The sequence below is a fragment of the Anser brachyrhynchus genome (genome assembly GCF_964034855.1).
Source record: "Anser brachyrhynchus genome assembly, chromosome: Z".
Lineage (NCBI taxonomy): Eukaryota > Metazoa > Chordata > Aves > Anseriformes > Anatidae > Anser > Anser brachyrhynchus.
In genome coordinates, this window is record NC_137697.1 from 44,860,680 (window position 1) to 44,876,832 (window position 16,153).

General features: G+C 36.5%; 1 protein-coding gene across 3 annotated transcripts in view; it reads right to left on the minus strand.

The window, feature by feature from the left end:
- The window catches only part of SLC12A2 (solute carrier family 12 member 2), a 62,755-nt gene that overhangs the window by 32,733 nt on the left and 13,869 nt on the right, over nucleotides 1-16,153 (minus strand). For all 3 annotated transcript variants that reach the window (XM_080575101.1, XM_080575099.1, XM_080575100.1), the window contains exons 2-9: nucleotides 10,328-10,447; nucleotides 8,576-8,651; nucleotides 7,905-8,000; nucleotides 6,429-6,568; nucleotides 5,502-5,612; nucleotides 1,262-1,370; nucleotides 635-762; nucleotides 461-545 (exon numbers count right to left, since the gene is read on the minus strand). In XM_080575101.1, the coding sequence (XP_080431227.1) occupies nucleotides 461-545; nucleotides 635-762; nucleotides 1,262-1,370; nucleotides 5,502-5,612; nucleotides 6,429-6,568; nucleotides 7,905-8,000; nucleotides 8,576-8,651; nucleotides 10,328-10,447 (865 nt within the window). The remainder of the gene's footprint in view (nucleotides 1-460; nucleotides 546-634; nucleotides 763-1,261; nucleotides 1,371-5,501; nucleotides 5,613-6,428; nucleotides 6,569-7,904; nucleotides 8,001-8,575; nucleotides 8,652-10,327; nucleotides 10,448-16,153) is intronic.

Consider the following 16,153-nt stretch of genomic DNA (forward strand, 5'->3'; position numbering starts at 1 on the left):
CTACTTGCTCTTCTCAGTCTTCTGGGGATTTACTGCTCATTCAACCTCTCCAAGGAGCTGTGTAATCTTCCCATGATTTATTCTGATAAAGTAGCTGACTACCATCATCTTCAGATCAAAAGATGTTTGTTCAGTGAGTATTTCCTGAAAATACACCTTTCTAATCCAAGGATCATCATCCCATTGCTGAATTCTAAACATATTAATCTAAGTACCTGCAACAAATTAGTAAGTATCAGTGTGAAGTCTGTCGTCTTTAGTCTGCTGTTCTCGTAAGACTAGTGACTGCTTCACTCATTTTAGGAAATAAGAACAGCTGAAAATTCAATCTCCAACAGTAAAAAATTAGACAGTTCCAACTGTTCCTCTCCCATGCATGAAAGACAAACTGTACTACAAACTATATCAAAACACACTCAAAGAATGTGAAAGGATAAAGTTAAAAATATTTACTACTTACCTACAGATACTGCAATTCCCATGTAAACCAACGTGGTAATTAAGATGGCCAACAGTGTTCCTTTAGGTATGGCTGACTGGGGATCCTGAAACAAAAATTTCAGCAGTCATGACAGAGACGTACATTCATTGGTTGTCGGAAAAAAAGTGTTTAGTTTGCTAGTTTACTACTCACCGCAAGATCACCTGAGATATTTGCTCCAGCAAGTATGCCAGTTGCAGCAGGGAAGAAAATAGAAAATACAGAGAAGAAAGTTTCCTCCTTTCGGAAATCTGGTCCAAAATTCTCCATAAATATTTCAGCTGTAGAAAAAGATTTATTTATGTCTGCCAATGCTGATATAGAAACTACAGTATTAGCCAATTCTAGACATTAATAGCTCTGTGAAAAATCTAAAAATCACAGCATTTAACCTATTTAACAAAAAATCAACTGTAGAACATTTTAAGATAGAAAAGCCCTAATTCATCAAAATAAAAGTCACAGTAAACTTAAATAGCCTTTAAAACCAGAAGTACTTATATTCTCCTCCAACTTTTAAAAATAGTACAACTACAATATTTAGTAATTTTTATAATATGGTATTATAATTTAGTATAATCAATATTAAGCAGGCAGAACCAATTCTGTGCCTTAAAACTTCCAATGGAATAAAACAGCAGGAGTTTGAAAGAATCACAGAAAATAATCTCTGTAGTTAAATAGGACTAAACTATTTTAGATGTTCACTCACTTATGACAGCAAGCCTCCACATTGCAAAGATATTAACTGTTAATAAGGTATTAACTGTTCCAGCATACCTTTATAACCAAAGAAACCTTTAGCCTTCTTGCTGTCCAAAGGAATAAATGTTCCAATAACAAAGTCTCCAATAGCAAGTACAAGGATCACCAATAAGACTATCTGTGCCTGAAATAGAAATATTAGCATTACAGTCAGAAAGAACTTGCATTTTAGTTTTTAAGTCTCCATGTTATGAATGTGTTCTAAAGTGTAAATACTGACTTTATTTCAAATTCAGTTTGGTATTCTAATTTCCCCACCCCCCACCCCAAATTAAAACATGATTGAGAGAACATGTATCATGATTTCCAAGAAAGAAGTATGAATAATTTGAAAATGGGAAGTATTTTTTGTATTATTATTACCAAACCCATCAAAAAATTATTCCTCTAAAGACAAAGTACTTAGAAGACCTATTTTTTCCCGTAAGACTTCCAGAAGGAAAGGATTTGAGTAGATTGAATAAACTGACAGGAAAAGAATGCACACAAATGCCAGGACTATTAACTATAATTACAATACACGTTATATGTGTATTATACATTACTATGTTATATTTAGTGAGAATTCTATCACATCAGGGAATCAACAGCATTTGTTTGCTATTTGACACAATGGACTAGTGACAGACAATAAAACCATTACAAAATTCTACATTATGAACAAAAAGGTGTTTTATACCATCCAAGTATTTTTATACCATCCAAGAGCTGAAATGGGCGCACAATGACAAGCCTAAAGATCAGGACTTTTCATTTAACTAGCAAACACTCTGATCCATTATTTTTGGGTTGATTCCTTACAATGTCATATACAGAATCATAGAATGGCTTGGTGTGCTAGTGTCTTGGGGGTAAAACTCTTTGTAGCTTGCCTTTGTTTCCCAAGCCTGGAAAAATAAGTTTGTATACAACAGTACTGTGGCATTGCTGATTGTTAAAGAAAAAACAAAACAGTTTTCAGTTCATGCAACCTTACAGGTAAAACCAAGTAGTACAGAACCATACAGAGCAAGACAGCCTATCGTAGTAGTTAGAAGACCACCTGAAGAAACCAGTTTGTGCATCATATTTTTATCTCGCCTTTGCCAAGCCTACAGAAGAAGTGAGGTGGAAGGATGCAGCTGGGTGCTTACAGAAGTCTTCAATAAACCCAGAGAATTCAATATGAAGTTACCGAGAAAAATTTCTGTAGATGAATTTATTCTATGAACCACAGCTTCTCTACAAAGATAAGAACATTTTCCAAGTCTCTTCTTTGCACTTAGAAGTCTCAGACTTTAGAAAGAATGGGTGAGAGCTGAATGAATTCATTCTGAAAAGTTATTTTTGAAGCACGCTTTCCTGTTTTCCTAGTCTCTTTATAAGCTTTTTGGAAAATGAGACAAGCAAATCAATAGTAGGTTTTAAGTAGACCAAGGAATTCTCTAAGCCATTGAGAAGGCATGGAAGAACATCATAGACACTATTATCAAGAGGAAAGGATCGGTGTTTTGCTATGGTAGGCTGGCTGTCAACCCACATGAAGCGCTTGTTTGACAGGTTCAGTTGCTTACCATAGCTCCCATATATCTTCTTCCATGTTGCACAAACCAAGCCAACAAGCCTTGATTTTTGCACTGAGCAGCATTTTTAAGAGCTATTGAATTCCTAATAAGGCTGCCAAGTATGATGGTTCAGGTGTCACAGAGACATTTAAAAAAAAAATGGGCCATTTCTCTGCAAGCTATTGTTATCGAATTTCTCATGCTGCAGAGAAAAAGCATGATGTTTCTCAAGATTTTAGATGACCATGACCACACAGTCACTAACAACTAATTCCTTCAAAGCAAAAAATAAGTGGTTAGAAACAGGGTTGTTCAAAGTTGGGGGCATAGAGATACCGTTAAGAACTGAAATTCACTGTCTGAGAAGGCAAACAATTTTTACAGAAGTATGTTGTTCAAGTTAAAAGCACAAGCCAAAACTGTTTTCTGTAGATTCTCTCCTCCATGTGGTAGATCCAAGTAAGGCACTTATTTTCACTGCTTTTTTCTACAATCCCTAGTTCTAGGGCTGGAAGCAACAAGAACCCTCATTCTGATTATGAGCATCATCAACTTGACACACAAGCACAAGAAATTTTTAACATCTGCATTAAGAAGATCTTTCAGTTGCCTCTCAGTGCAGAAAATAAGGATGATTCTCACTGCAAAAAATACTTGGTTCACAATCACCTATAAATGGGAATAGAGACAAGTAAGCCTCTCAATTATTTAAAAAACATCAAGTGAGCACGCTATGGAGTATACAGAAAAAGCCACCAGTCACACAAAAAAACTGAGCAAGCTAGACTGCCTATCAGAACACTAATAATACGGTTTATCTTAAGATATCTTATAATCTGTACATGTTTGTTTCCACAATCAGAGCTGACCTAAGACCATACAGCCACAAAAAGATAAGAAAAGTAGGTTACCCCTCCTACACATTCATCACTACCAGTGTTCACAAATCCCCTTGATGCTGGGCTGACTAACTGCGAAAGCACTGTCTGGCTGCTCCAAGTGAAAACAAATATAGAAGAGAATACGAGAGAAGTCAGAATCCTGGTTTTCAGTTAGCAGTAACTACGTAACTTGGTTTCAATTCTGGCCATATATTCTCCAAGCAGAGAGCTCATGTGAAGTTCCCAGTGAAAGAAAACTTCCATTTTATTGCTCTTACTTTTTCTTGTGTTGAAATTGCTCAGCAGAAAGTAATACTGTTAACCTTCTTGATAGCGTCATTAAGGATAGATTTTGCTGTTTCTCAGCTGGAGACACCTAAGCTTGCAGTTCAGCAAAGCAGTCTGGATAGCTGTACAGATCTATGCAAATTAGTGAGCTAGTGATAGACAGTCATCATACCTGAAGGACAATTTGGTCATTGATCATAGCCAACAGGTTCACAACAGGACTGTCCTGCTAAACCACCTTACATGACAAGGTTACCCATCTAGTTGACTAAGGGAAGATGGTTGCTGTGATCTTTTGGGATTTCAGTAAAGCTTTTGACAATGTTTCTCACAAGCACATACTACAATGGGTGAACAACTGGCTGACAGGTCAAGCTCAAAGGGTTCTAGTAAATTGGGTTACATCAGGCTAGCAGGCAGTCACTACTGGAGTTTGCCAGAACTCCATTTTAGTGCCAGTTCTCTTCAAAGTTTTCATAAATGGCTTGGATGTAGACTAGGTATTTTGAGTAAGTTTGCAGAAGGCACTACTGAATTCGGAGAAGCTGTTGACTCCCTCAAAGGTGGAGGGTCCTTGCAGAGATCTTGACAAATTAGAGAGCTAGGCCATCACCAACAATATGAAGTTTCACAAGAGCAATTGTCAGACTCTACACCTGGGACAGGGCAACCCTGTATATACTGGGGGAAGAGAGGCTGGAGAGCAACCCCACAGAAATTTATCTAGGTGTTTTGTTCGACAGTAAGTTGAACATGAGTCAGTGTGCCCTAGCAGCCAAAAGCTCCAATTGTATCCTGGGATGCATCGAACATTGCACTGCTAGCTTGTCAAGGGAAACGACTGTCCTACTACGCTACTCTGCACTGGTGTGGCCTTACCTTGAGCACTGTGTGCATTTTTGGGCACCACGGTATAAGGATGACATAAAACTATCAGAGAGCATCTAAAGGAGGGCCACAAAGATAGTGAAGGGTCTAGAGAATAAGACGCATGAGAAGCGGCTTGGTCTTTTCTACCTAAAGAAGAGGAGACAGAAGGGAGGCCTCATGGTTGCCTGCAGCTTCCTCACAAGGGGGATCAGAAGGGAAGACGCCGATCTCTGCTCTCTGGCAACCTGCAACAGGACCCAAGTCCTACTGGAATAGCATGAAGCTGTGACAGGGGAGGTTCTGGCTGGCTGTTAGGAAAAGGTTCTTCACTGAGAGGATGGTCAGGCACTTCAGACTCCCCAGGGAAGTGGTCACAACACTGAGCCTGCCAGAGCTGAAGAAGCGTTTGGACAACGCTCTTAGGCATATAGTCTGATTTTTGGACAGTCCCGTGTGGATGCAGGAGTTGGACTCAATGATCCATGTGGGTCCATTTCCACTCAGGATATTCTATGATTCTATAGATTAAAAACTGCCCACTGTTTGACTCCTAACATACCGTGTATGCAATATTGAATGTGCTAAATATATTAAAAATTAATCAGGCAGCTGAGTAAAGAAAAAGGCAGAAATACAAAGCAAAGCAAAAAAGAGAAAGTAATAGTTCCTTACTTTTGCTTCCCATTCCATTCCTGCAACAGAAATTCCAAGTAATATAACTACTGTGATGGCTCCGATGATTCTGATGTCATTCATTTCATCAATCATCAGTGTCCCATTTTCCTAAAAATGGAAACAGTCATATACTTTTATCAAGTACCTATCTTCCCTATTACAGAATAGAAATGTATTGTTGAATATTATTTTAGACATAACCTCTATCACAAATGTGCTCACTTTAAATTCCCTATAGAGACGCAATTTATTTTCATTTAGAATTATTCAGTGATATGAAACAAAGAAAAAAAATCTCATCATAACCCATCCCCAGAGAAAATGGCCTATCTTTTAACTGCCAGAGAATTAATCAGCACAGCAACAGCTACCATCCTGCATCTATAGATATATTTGTTGTTCACCATTACTCTTAATTCTTTCAATGCATTTCAGACATCTTCCCTTCTATGATAACTATAATTCAGTTCTTCTCATTTATATCAAAAAATGCAACAGATAAATTGGTTGTGTTTATCTTAAGGAATTGCTTTTAACAAACAAAACTCTTTGGAAAGGAACTTAATATAAACTACTTTCAGTTAACAAAAAAACAGCTAACTAGGAATCTTAGTATGAATAATTTATGATTCTGCATCAGGTATCTATACTTCCACTCTTCTCAACAGCCAGCAGTTTTAACTTCAGAATAAGTTCTGCATTTTATTTTTTCACGGAAAAACAGCAAGTAAAATTCCAGTTTGACATCAATGATAATTTGTTACACATCAAAAAGCTACTGAATTACAGTATTAATTTATTCATATATCAGTAGCATTCCTCCTCTTGTTAACTATGAAATCTTCTGCCATTAAATGACAGCACAAACCTGCATAACCTGCATAGAGTGCAGCATGATCAATACAATCAGTATTATCCATATACCTTAAGCAGCTCCACAACTGTCTCTGCAAAGCCAACAACATACATTGCTACTGCAACAGCATTGGCAAATGCAAAAATCAGTCCTATGGCACCACCGAATTCTGGTCCCAAACTTCTGGAAATTAAGTAATATGCTCCTCCTGAAAGGAAAAAAATGAACAAAAAAACACTACAATAAAGAAACTAAGAAAAATGTACAAGCATCAGCAACATAGTGTTTACATGAACATGATACAATTTATTCTTTTATCTTTCCTGATGTATTAGAAAAGAACCGCAAACCCAGTATTTTAGGAACAGGCATGCTGAAGCTACAGAAGTATATTTCAAGTTTCTAAGAAAAGGCACCAGTTGGAAGTAATCACCCAACTCATGTACCACATCATATTACTCACCTATGCAACCAGTTCCATTGTTAAAAAAGGCCAGTAGTACAGCTGCCTGTACTTTACGATTTATTTGAAATTTAAAAGCAACTGTGCATAATATTACTATTACAGTTATATTAGCTATAGCTCAAGAAACTAAGAACTTCAAAATTTTGAATAAGGCATTATTTTGTAGAAGTGGTTCAAAACAAATGTCTCCCATTAGAAGAGGATAATCTGATACATATAATGCGGTACAGAAAAGTTTAGAAACTAAGCTCGACATAATACTAAGATTCATATTTGATCTTTCCCATTGAGTCTGTTTACTATGTTGTGGTGATTTTTTTTCCTTTCTCTTCGTTCTTAAAACAACAGAATTTTATATGCACAGAAAAATGAACTGCTTCTTTTTTAATTCTACCACAAGTTCTAGCAGTAGCCATCTTGTACTGTCATGAGGTAGTTTGAGCATGCCACAGGTACTGACCATTTATAAAACCATTTTACAGGAACTGATGACAACAGTGCATACACTATCAAAGCAAATGAAAATCATCACCCTTGGGAAGAGTTGGAGATGATCAAAAGAGTTCAGAGAATTTCTTTTGTACATAAGAAAAGAAATCACGCTAGACCTAGAACATGTCCTTTTGTATGTTTATATATAGATATAGCATATCCCTTTATAGGATTTACTTCATTAGAAAGATTTGTTTCAGGACACGAACACAAAAGCAACACATTCTTCACCAGCCCATGCAGACGCAGGTGAATATCAAGACCCTGTTTGTTCCTGGGTAAGTTTCTGACAATGTTTGTATTCCAAGAACTAAAACAGATGATGTTTCTTCCATGTTACAAAAGAAAGCCACCATTCAAGTCGAGTTACTAGGCTAACTGTTGGCTTTTCGTTACATGACTGAAGTCAAATACAGAAAATTAGAAAGACCGTGCTCTTCAGAAAACTTAATTCCTTCCTATTTTTATCCATTCTGTTCTTACTCCCCCGCTAAAAGAAAATGGAAAACAATTTAGAGACTCCACCTTTAAAGTGTATGCTTGAGAATGATAATATACTTTAAAAGTTTTATGAAAGAAGCTTTACCTCCTCTTACAAATCCATTTGTGGCTATAGCAGAAGTAGACAGTCCTGTAATAGTTGTCACAACAGTAGCCATTGCAATAACAACAACAGACAGACCTTTTGAAAAAGAGGAAAAGAGTTTAAGTCCAGCAGAATTCAAGCATACAGATCTTCAACTCAACTTTATTTAAAAAAATTAGTCTTCTAAACCTGACACAAGTTTATTGTATGTGGTCCTGTACATTCGAGGCTTTATTTCCCTTTTGTACGGAAGTGTTTTGTGGATACAAACAAAACTGGATAAGTGATATTTTCAATCAGAGTAGAAGCTGTACCCTACAGCTTCAAGGAAACACGTCCCTTTGGAAGGTGACAGATCTTTTGCAGTTCAAAGCTAACTTCAATAATTTTCTAAGGCATATATCCTACATAGTTTATATGCAGATTTTAATAACTAGAGACCAAAAGTTTCTCTCCACAATTTATTGAAGACTTGAAAAGATCACTTTTAAAATCATGTATCTTCTAGATAAATGGAAAGTAAGTGATTTCATATTGCTTAAACTTTTGATAAGGGTAAAATACTGAGAACATTAAAGCAATTTTCTGTACCAGTCTAACAGCAAATTCAGGATGAAAATCTCTTAGGTCACATTTCCACTGAAATAAAACTATTTAATTTGTACACATACCTATCCCAGCTTGTCCAACAATCCATGATAGTCTGATGAAGAGCATTACGCCCCAGATATTTAGCATACATCGTACCTAGGGTAATAAAACAGACATTTAACATGAGTCTTACATCTGCAATCATTTCCACTAATTCTTCATTTTACTTTTAATATTGTCTGACTTATCTCGTAGTCCTTCCTCACCACTTTTCAAATTGTTTTACAAGAATAGATTCTTTAATTAGACAAGTTTTTTTGATTAAAAATTAAAAGGAAGCATAATTAAAAAAATTCTGCCTTGAACAACAGAGTTATAGTTACATTTGACAGTTGTAGTAATTCTTGATCAAACAATACAAATAAGTAATTTAGACCCCAACCTTTAGGATCTAAAATTCATCATTACATCATTATATACAGAATACATCATTAACATTGTGAGGTTGCCAATACTCTTAGCTCAGATCTCCCATAACTCCTTTTTCAAGTACTAAAACAATAACCTACCAAATATTTTCTCCATTTAAAAAAACAAACAGAAAACCCCCACAACTTGACAGCCCTTGAACTTTCGTATCTTACAATGGACTAACTTACTAAAGGACACTAACAGAATGGGGAAGTGAGGAATGTAGAAGAGGGAGGGATAAAGTCTGTTTCTTCTTTTCCTCAATAAAATAGTTTGCAACATGCACAGTTTAGACAGAAGACAAGCAGCAGGTCTTGTGTGAATCTCTCACCTGGAGATTACAGCATCAACCCTGCAAAAGGTTTAGGTGGTCACTGAAGTGAGACAAGTACCTGTCCAAACCATGGAAGTAAGAATGTTTTCAGAGATTTTTATGCAGTCTTGCAAAATGCAAAAACGCCTGAGCTAGAAACATTCACCTCAGCAGCTTATGCCTATAAGGAAACACTAATTTTAAATTTTTAAAATTTAATTTTTTTGAAAATTTAAAAGTGGAATTTTAAAACCTGCTTAAAACTTTTTAACAGACTTTGGAAGAAACTGGCCAGCAACATTTACCCTATGCTAACATCTAGTATCAGCTTCGAACCAGCATACAGAACACATACTATCAATATGTCTTCCAAACTTTAATACTTAGTATTGTTGCTTACAAAAATAGTACAATACAGAATTTGGGAATAGAGAAATTCAAGGTCATTTTAAAGCAGGTAAGAAGCAGAATAACTCAGTCCTTGGTTGGGGTATATCAACAGGAGGTCCTAGTATCTGTTACACAGCTGCTGTCAGCACTCTTTCTCCCAAGAGAAAGGGTATGGCTGCTTCAGGTCTTGTAAGGAAGTTGCTAACGCGCAGTGGAAGCTTCCTGAACTAAAATTAGGTATTCTGAATGCTTGAGTTCGATGTGTATTAACCAATTGTTGCATTTGCAGCCTCCACTAAAAAAATCTTATAGCTTTGGAGAGTACGTGTATTAATCACGTTTCCTCTCTGCCAAAGTATTAAAAAATAAATTCATATGTACTTGAAATAAAATCCTTTTTGTTACCCTTAGTTTTTCATTATTCTGAATGGGGACAGACTCAGATTCTCCCCTTCCCCCCCAAAATATTTAGTGTTGAGAACGACAGCTTAGGAGATGACGACTTTGTAACAGGTTCAACAAAATTTACATACTTAATTCAAGCTTTACCATACACATGTAGGTACTCTCACCACAGTATTTTTTTTTTTTTTTTTGCTTCTGTATAAGTAAATAAGAAAGGTATTTAAATCACTAAGGCACAATTTATCAAACTTACCAAAACACCTTTTATCCAGCCAAACTTGACTACCCCTTTGCTATCAGGTGTGTAAGTGGCAGCTGCTTCCCCAGCAGGAGTTCCCTCCTCTCCATTTGCATAGCCATCTTCAAATGGTTCCTTGAAAAAAATATATATATATATTTCTTTGAGGTTTAACAGAGTACAGAGGCAATGTGATGCTCAAGTCTTAAAAATAGTGTACTTGTGCAAACAGAATAATTAAAAAATGATGAGGTAGAAGTTACCATTTACATTCAGCACACCTTACAGTTTTCAGTGAATATACACCAAACTTAAGAGGACAACTTTGGAGTTCCTCTTCATTTACCAAAATTACCTGTGAACTGTTACCGCTGAGCAATAAATATTTTTAAAGAATGTGTCCTACAGTTATGGATTTTTTTTCCTAAAAGAACTATGCAATTTCATATGCAGTGACTGCTACCACACGGAAAGTTTTATTTCTTAATCTGAAAGCGTACTACCACAAGTTACTGGCCCTCATCTACACCATTTCCTGTAGTCCAGGCTTAGCTGTCAGTTGATCAATTTTTCAGTACATTGACTTCCCTGTAAATTATTCTGCTATTCATTGTAAGATGATGCTGCTAAAAAGGAAGGTAGAGGAGTGGCATTTCAGGAAGATAGAAGGAAGGAAGAGGAATCTGCTCCCAGACATCCCAGCACAGTTTAAAAGAGAAGCATAACAGACAGAAAGTATCAGTCCCATGCAAAAAACAGTTTGTGGCTTTTTTTTTTTTCAGTTTAACTCAGACTTACAATGCAGAAGCCTCAACTGTTTGATGTACATAACTACATACACCTAAGTGTGCTCAAGCACACACTGTAGGCTTGCTCTTCAAAAAGCAGTTCCGTTTTGCCAAGCCAAACCAACACCTCAGCATTTAAGCCTAAGTATTTCCTACACTTGCTGTAAGAAACCTTCAGAAAAGACTCTAGGCAAAGTATGTTAGCTATCCAAGGCAACAAGTATATGGAATGAATACACTCGAAAAAAACTGAAATCATTCAGAGGGTGCTATTCAACAAAACAGCTCAAGCAGTTTTTGCTAGGCAGCCTGCATCTTAACATGCTTAGAAAATATTTAAGCAATTAGAGGCTCTATCCCAATGAGGTAAGAGACAGAACTTACATCTGCTAAATAAGACAAAACAGACTGGGCACAATGTACACTTTCAAGAAGTATGTTCAACGCTGAAGGCACGCAGTCAGGAAGTTTACTATGAGAAGCTCCAAGTTCCTCTTTCTGATGCATTAATATCAAATATGTCATCAGCACAGATGTTTCCCAAGGAAACATTTACAGAGCTGTCACTTACAACAGGTGCCATCTATATTCCTTAATAATTAGAGGCAAACACATGAACAGATTAAAAAATACAATTATGTCAACCTTACACCAAGATTATTAGCTCAGATTCATGTCTGCTGTTTCCTTCAAGTACCTTGTGTCATAAAATTCTCACGAAAACAGATATACCGGCAACACATCTGGAGATCCTGCGTGGCATAAGATCTCTACCATCAGGCAAAATTCTCATCAGTTTACAGATCATTACCTCTACCAGGAAGGTTTCTTAAATAGTTGGCTTTCTTGTCTCAAGGAAGGAGGTAATAGATACACAAACCCCAAACAGAGGGCAAAAAGAAACATAAAAGGAAATTACCCAGCTTGCTGAACTGCACTTCTTCTAGACAGAGGAGATCTAATGGCTGTAACTTCATGGGAGTTTTGCATAGCCTTTGAACAGATCAATCTATCTGCTGATTACTTGTATTTAAGCACTCTAGACTTGAAACAAATCAAGCAAGAAATGGTGTGTGATCTATGTGGAGTGGAAAAAAATAGTGAGGATTAAACAAGGAGGTTACCATACTGCAACACTTAAAATTCTATATAGAATTAATCCCAGCATCTGCTTGTCAGGAAGGAGAATATCTACTTCTTCTTGAATGCCTACAGCTACAAGCCACCACAAGTAACCTAGGTTACTGAGCCTATGCTGACCTGCCCAGGCCAGAGCTGAAGAAACAGAAAGGCACCTCATCAGGCTTGTCACTCAGCTCAGACACACCTGAAATTTATGATGGAAAAGAGTAAGTCTACATACTGATATGCCCTAGTACACTTGAAAACTCTTCCTTAGGATAACTTCCCTAGAAATACTGGAATACGTAATTATTAACAAAACACTCAAAACTCTTTCTACGTATTAATGTCTTCCCTCATCAAATACTGATGTTTTCCCACAACATTTCCCAGAATTGTCTCTCCCCTTCTCCACCATCCTCTCCAAGAACACCAAGAACAAGGAAAGGAAAAAAGAAGAAATATTAAAAACAACGGATAGACTATAGCCATAAACAGAAGCCTGTTAGCCAGGATCTTCTACAGTGATTAATGTTTTTTTGCTATTTGAGTTTTCACAGTCAAAAAAAACTTTTGACAGCAATTAAAGGGAGCAGTACAGCCTCCCACGGCTGTGGGATGCTCACTAACTCAACAGCACCCTTTGGGCTCTCCTTAACACAGGGTTCAGGGTAAGTGCACTACTAGACTTTATAAACTACTATAAGAAACCTTTTCTTTCCTTAGAATTTATTTTGCATTCTTTATTTTCTATTCTTTCTTCAAAAACAAACTTATGAGGAACAAACATTTAACTTCAGCTACAAAAGCCTGACTGGTATATCTAAATGCTGCACAGAAAATGCTTTTGTACTCTTAAGTTGGGGTATAAAAAAGTACGAAAAGTATATGAAAGTATTTCTTACTCTTATCTGTCAACCAGAAAGAACCAACTACTACAAGAAGAACAGATTTGGATTGTGTCAAACCTTATTACTATGCTATGCTGCTTTATCATGTGAACATTTAATACGATGCATGGAAATTTGTCAGTGTCCGCAATTTAAGCTCTTCATAGGCGTTCCATGCTGAACTGTACACTCTCATTGTTACTAAACTGCGCGACCACAGTAACCAGAGAACACTGAGGAATCTCGATGTTACCTTAAAACACTTTCAAACAGAGCGCAGGAAACAAGTCCTGAAGTCCCACAGGTAGTTTAATAAACATGTTCACAATCTTGAACCAAGACCTCCAACCAAGCGCACAATTGTGTGACCATACATTATTATTCCTTCATAGAAAATACACATTGCCATAAGAAATCACTACACCACATTTGTAACAAACTCAATTTTAACGTCTAGCATTCAGGGAGTCCTGTTTGTATCAAAAAAGCAGTTTTTAATGCTTTGGCCAAGAAAACAGCCAACACTGATAACACCTTTTGGTATTACAAAAAGGCATGTCATGTTTCCAGTAAGAAACAATAAAACTTTTTTTTTTTGAAAAGGCTAGTCAGGGGAGGACCAAGCTAGAAGAAATCAGTATCCGTCTGTCCCAAAACACTGAAACATTATATTCAACTAAAGCAGTCAATGCTGTAATAGTGCGTCATAACACTTTAAGACAAAATAAATAAATGTTTTAGTTTGCTTCACATTTAGGTTTTAAGAGAAGGTTGAGAGTGTCCTAGCATCTACTGTAAGGGACAGTTACATATTTCAGCAACCTGACCATGGCTGACCAGGTACTAGTAGAACCTGCACCCATTATAGAGCTGCACATTTTGCTGTAGCGCTCCAACAAGTCCATCAGCCTGTCTTACTCTGAAGGAGATAACAGCTCGTAACTGATATTTATCAGTTAACAGATTATTTTCAAGCTATTCACAGTATGAATACAAGAGAGTTTTGTTCTGTATGCCTTGTCGCTCTACACTATGCAATTTTTTTTTTTATAGAAAACTATTTCCGAGTGTACAAAAAAACTTAATAACTGAAAGGTTATTGCTGGTTATCAGTGCTAGTGGGTGCCCAAAAAACACCAGTGAGAACACAGATATTACAAAGCGTGGGCACAAAAGTATTCAACTACACAAGGCTCCAAGTTTAGCCCTTTAATGCCAGATTAATAAAGCACCACTGTGGTCTCAGCTGTAAATAAAACAAGACAGTATTTTTCATGCTTGTGGTCGTTTTTAGTCAAGTCACTGAGTGGGGAAAAAACTCATGAGCACTATTTTAAAAACAGCAATATGTGTATGATGAGATCTTCACAAACAGTAAAAAAAATAAACAATATGGTACTGAGGATTTGGAGGCAATAGAAGAGAAGGAAAGAAAAGAAAGTTTTGTCATTTCAGATCACAAATGATCTTTTAAACACAATTATTTATCAAAATATTGTCTTTTATCTAAGAAATCTACAGAAAGCATAGAGCCAGTGTTCACTTCCACTAAGGAAAAATAATCTACATTTACAGGCTGACAACTATCATATATCGATAGGATCTAGCCAAGAAACAGTTAAACTCTATTCCTACACACAAATCTCCATTGCTAAACTGTTCAGTGGACTGTAGTACAAGATAATCTACTATTTCATCTCCAGTACTGCTTCGTAAGTATAACAATAAGTTATTTGTACCAATTATGAATAGCCCACATATTTATTAGAAGTGCATTAGAAATGAGAAACAAGTTGTTAGCCAGAAGAGACTTCAGATTTTTCCACATCCAGCCTGTAACATACTGGTGTCCAGAAAACTCTCTCATCAGCAAAATTATTATTCAGATTTACGGCGAATCCTGAAACAACTGATAACTGTTTAAATTATGCTGCATTTTTTATTTGTGGTGAACTTATCTAGATTCCATTTTAAGAACAACATACTGAGGCTTTGTTGCCCTGAATGGGGTGGTACCAGAATGAATGTATATGAAGTCATTTGCTCTTGCTTCTTTTCAAGTATTGTTGTATGGAAGACTCAAAAGGACAAGATGGCTATTAAGTCTGTATTTAAGATTACCTCTTTTTGGACAAGATCTTACTGAAAGTTACTTTAGTCAATTATTTCTCTCAATTGCTATTGGTTTTTCTTACAACGCATTTGATTTCTCTGTACTTTGAAAACACCCTGTTTACACTCATATTAAAGTCAATGAATGAATGAAAGATCAGGAATTGTCAGGTGGCAAACAGTTGCTGAGCAATAGCTCTGTAAGTCTGAACATTACTAGATTGATTTTTCAAGTTTACAACTGGGTTGTTCTAGGAGAGGGAGGGGAAAGGGTGCTATTATAGTAAAAGTACAACACTCATCTTTGGCAGCCAGAAAAAAAAAGTTAGTTTATTATATCATAAAGGTAAAGAAATTCCAGATTCTGAACAAAGGCTTTACAGATTCTTGACTTCTTACCAAATGTGGGTTCTCCTCCTGGTGTAAATACCATTTATGTTAGGCAACAGAAAAACATTGACTCAAATTTATGCCACTACAAAATAAAACACTTGATACAATGTTGAGTTTAGATCTGATTCCACATGTTCGTTCCAATTTGAATAATGTTTTGTCAAAAATCTTAGGGTAGGAGTAGGTGGTTGCCACCCCCCACTGCTCTTTTTTCCCCTCCACAAAATTCTTGGCGGAGTAGTTAAACCTTACAGGCTTTTATCCACATAAAATCTGTACCTACAACCTTTAAGTAGAAGCTCGTAGATGAATAATCTGTACTTTCTTTGTGGTCTGCCTGATTTAGCGTGCTCCAAGTAGTGAATAACTTATTTAGCTAACACTTCCTATTCCCGTTACTCTTGTGCAAGCAGAGGCCAGAGAAGGACTTAACTTTCTTTTTTCTAAGTCTGACCAACTACTGGGTTAGCACATGCCATAAAGTATGGGCTTTTCCTCACACTAGTTCCTTAGGCTCCACAACAGCAGCTTTTCCT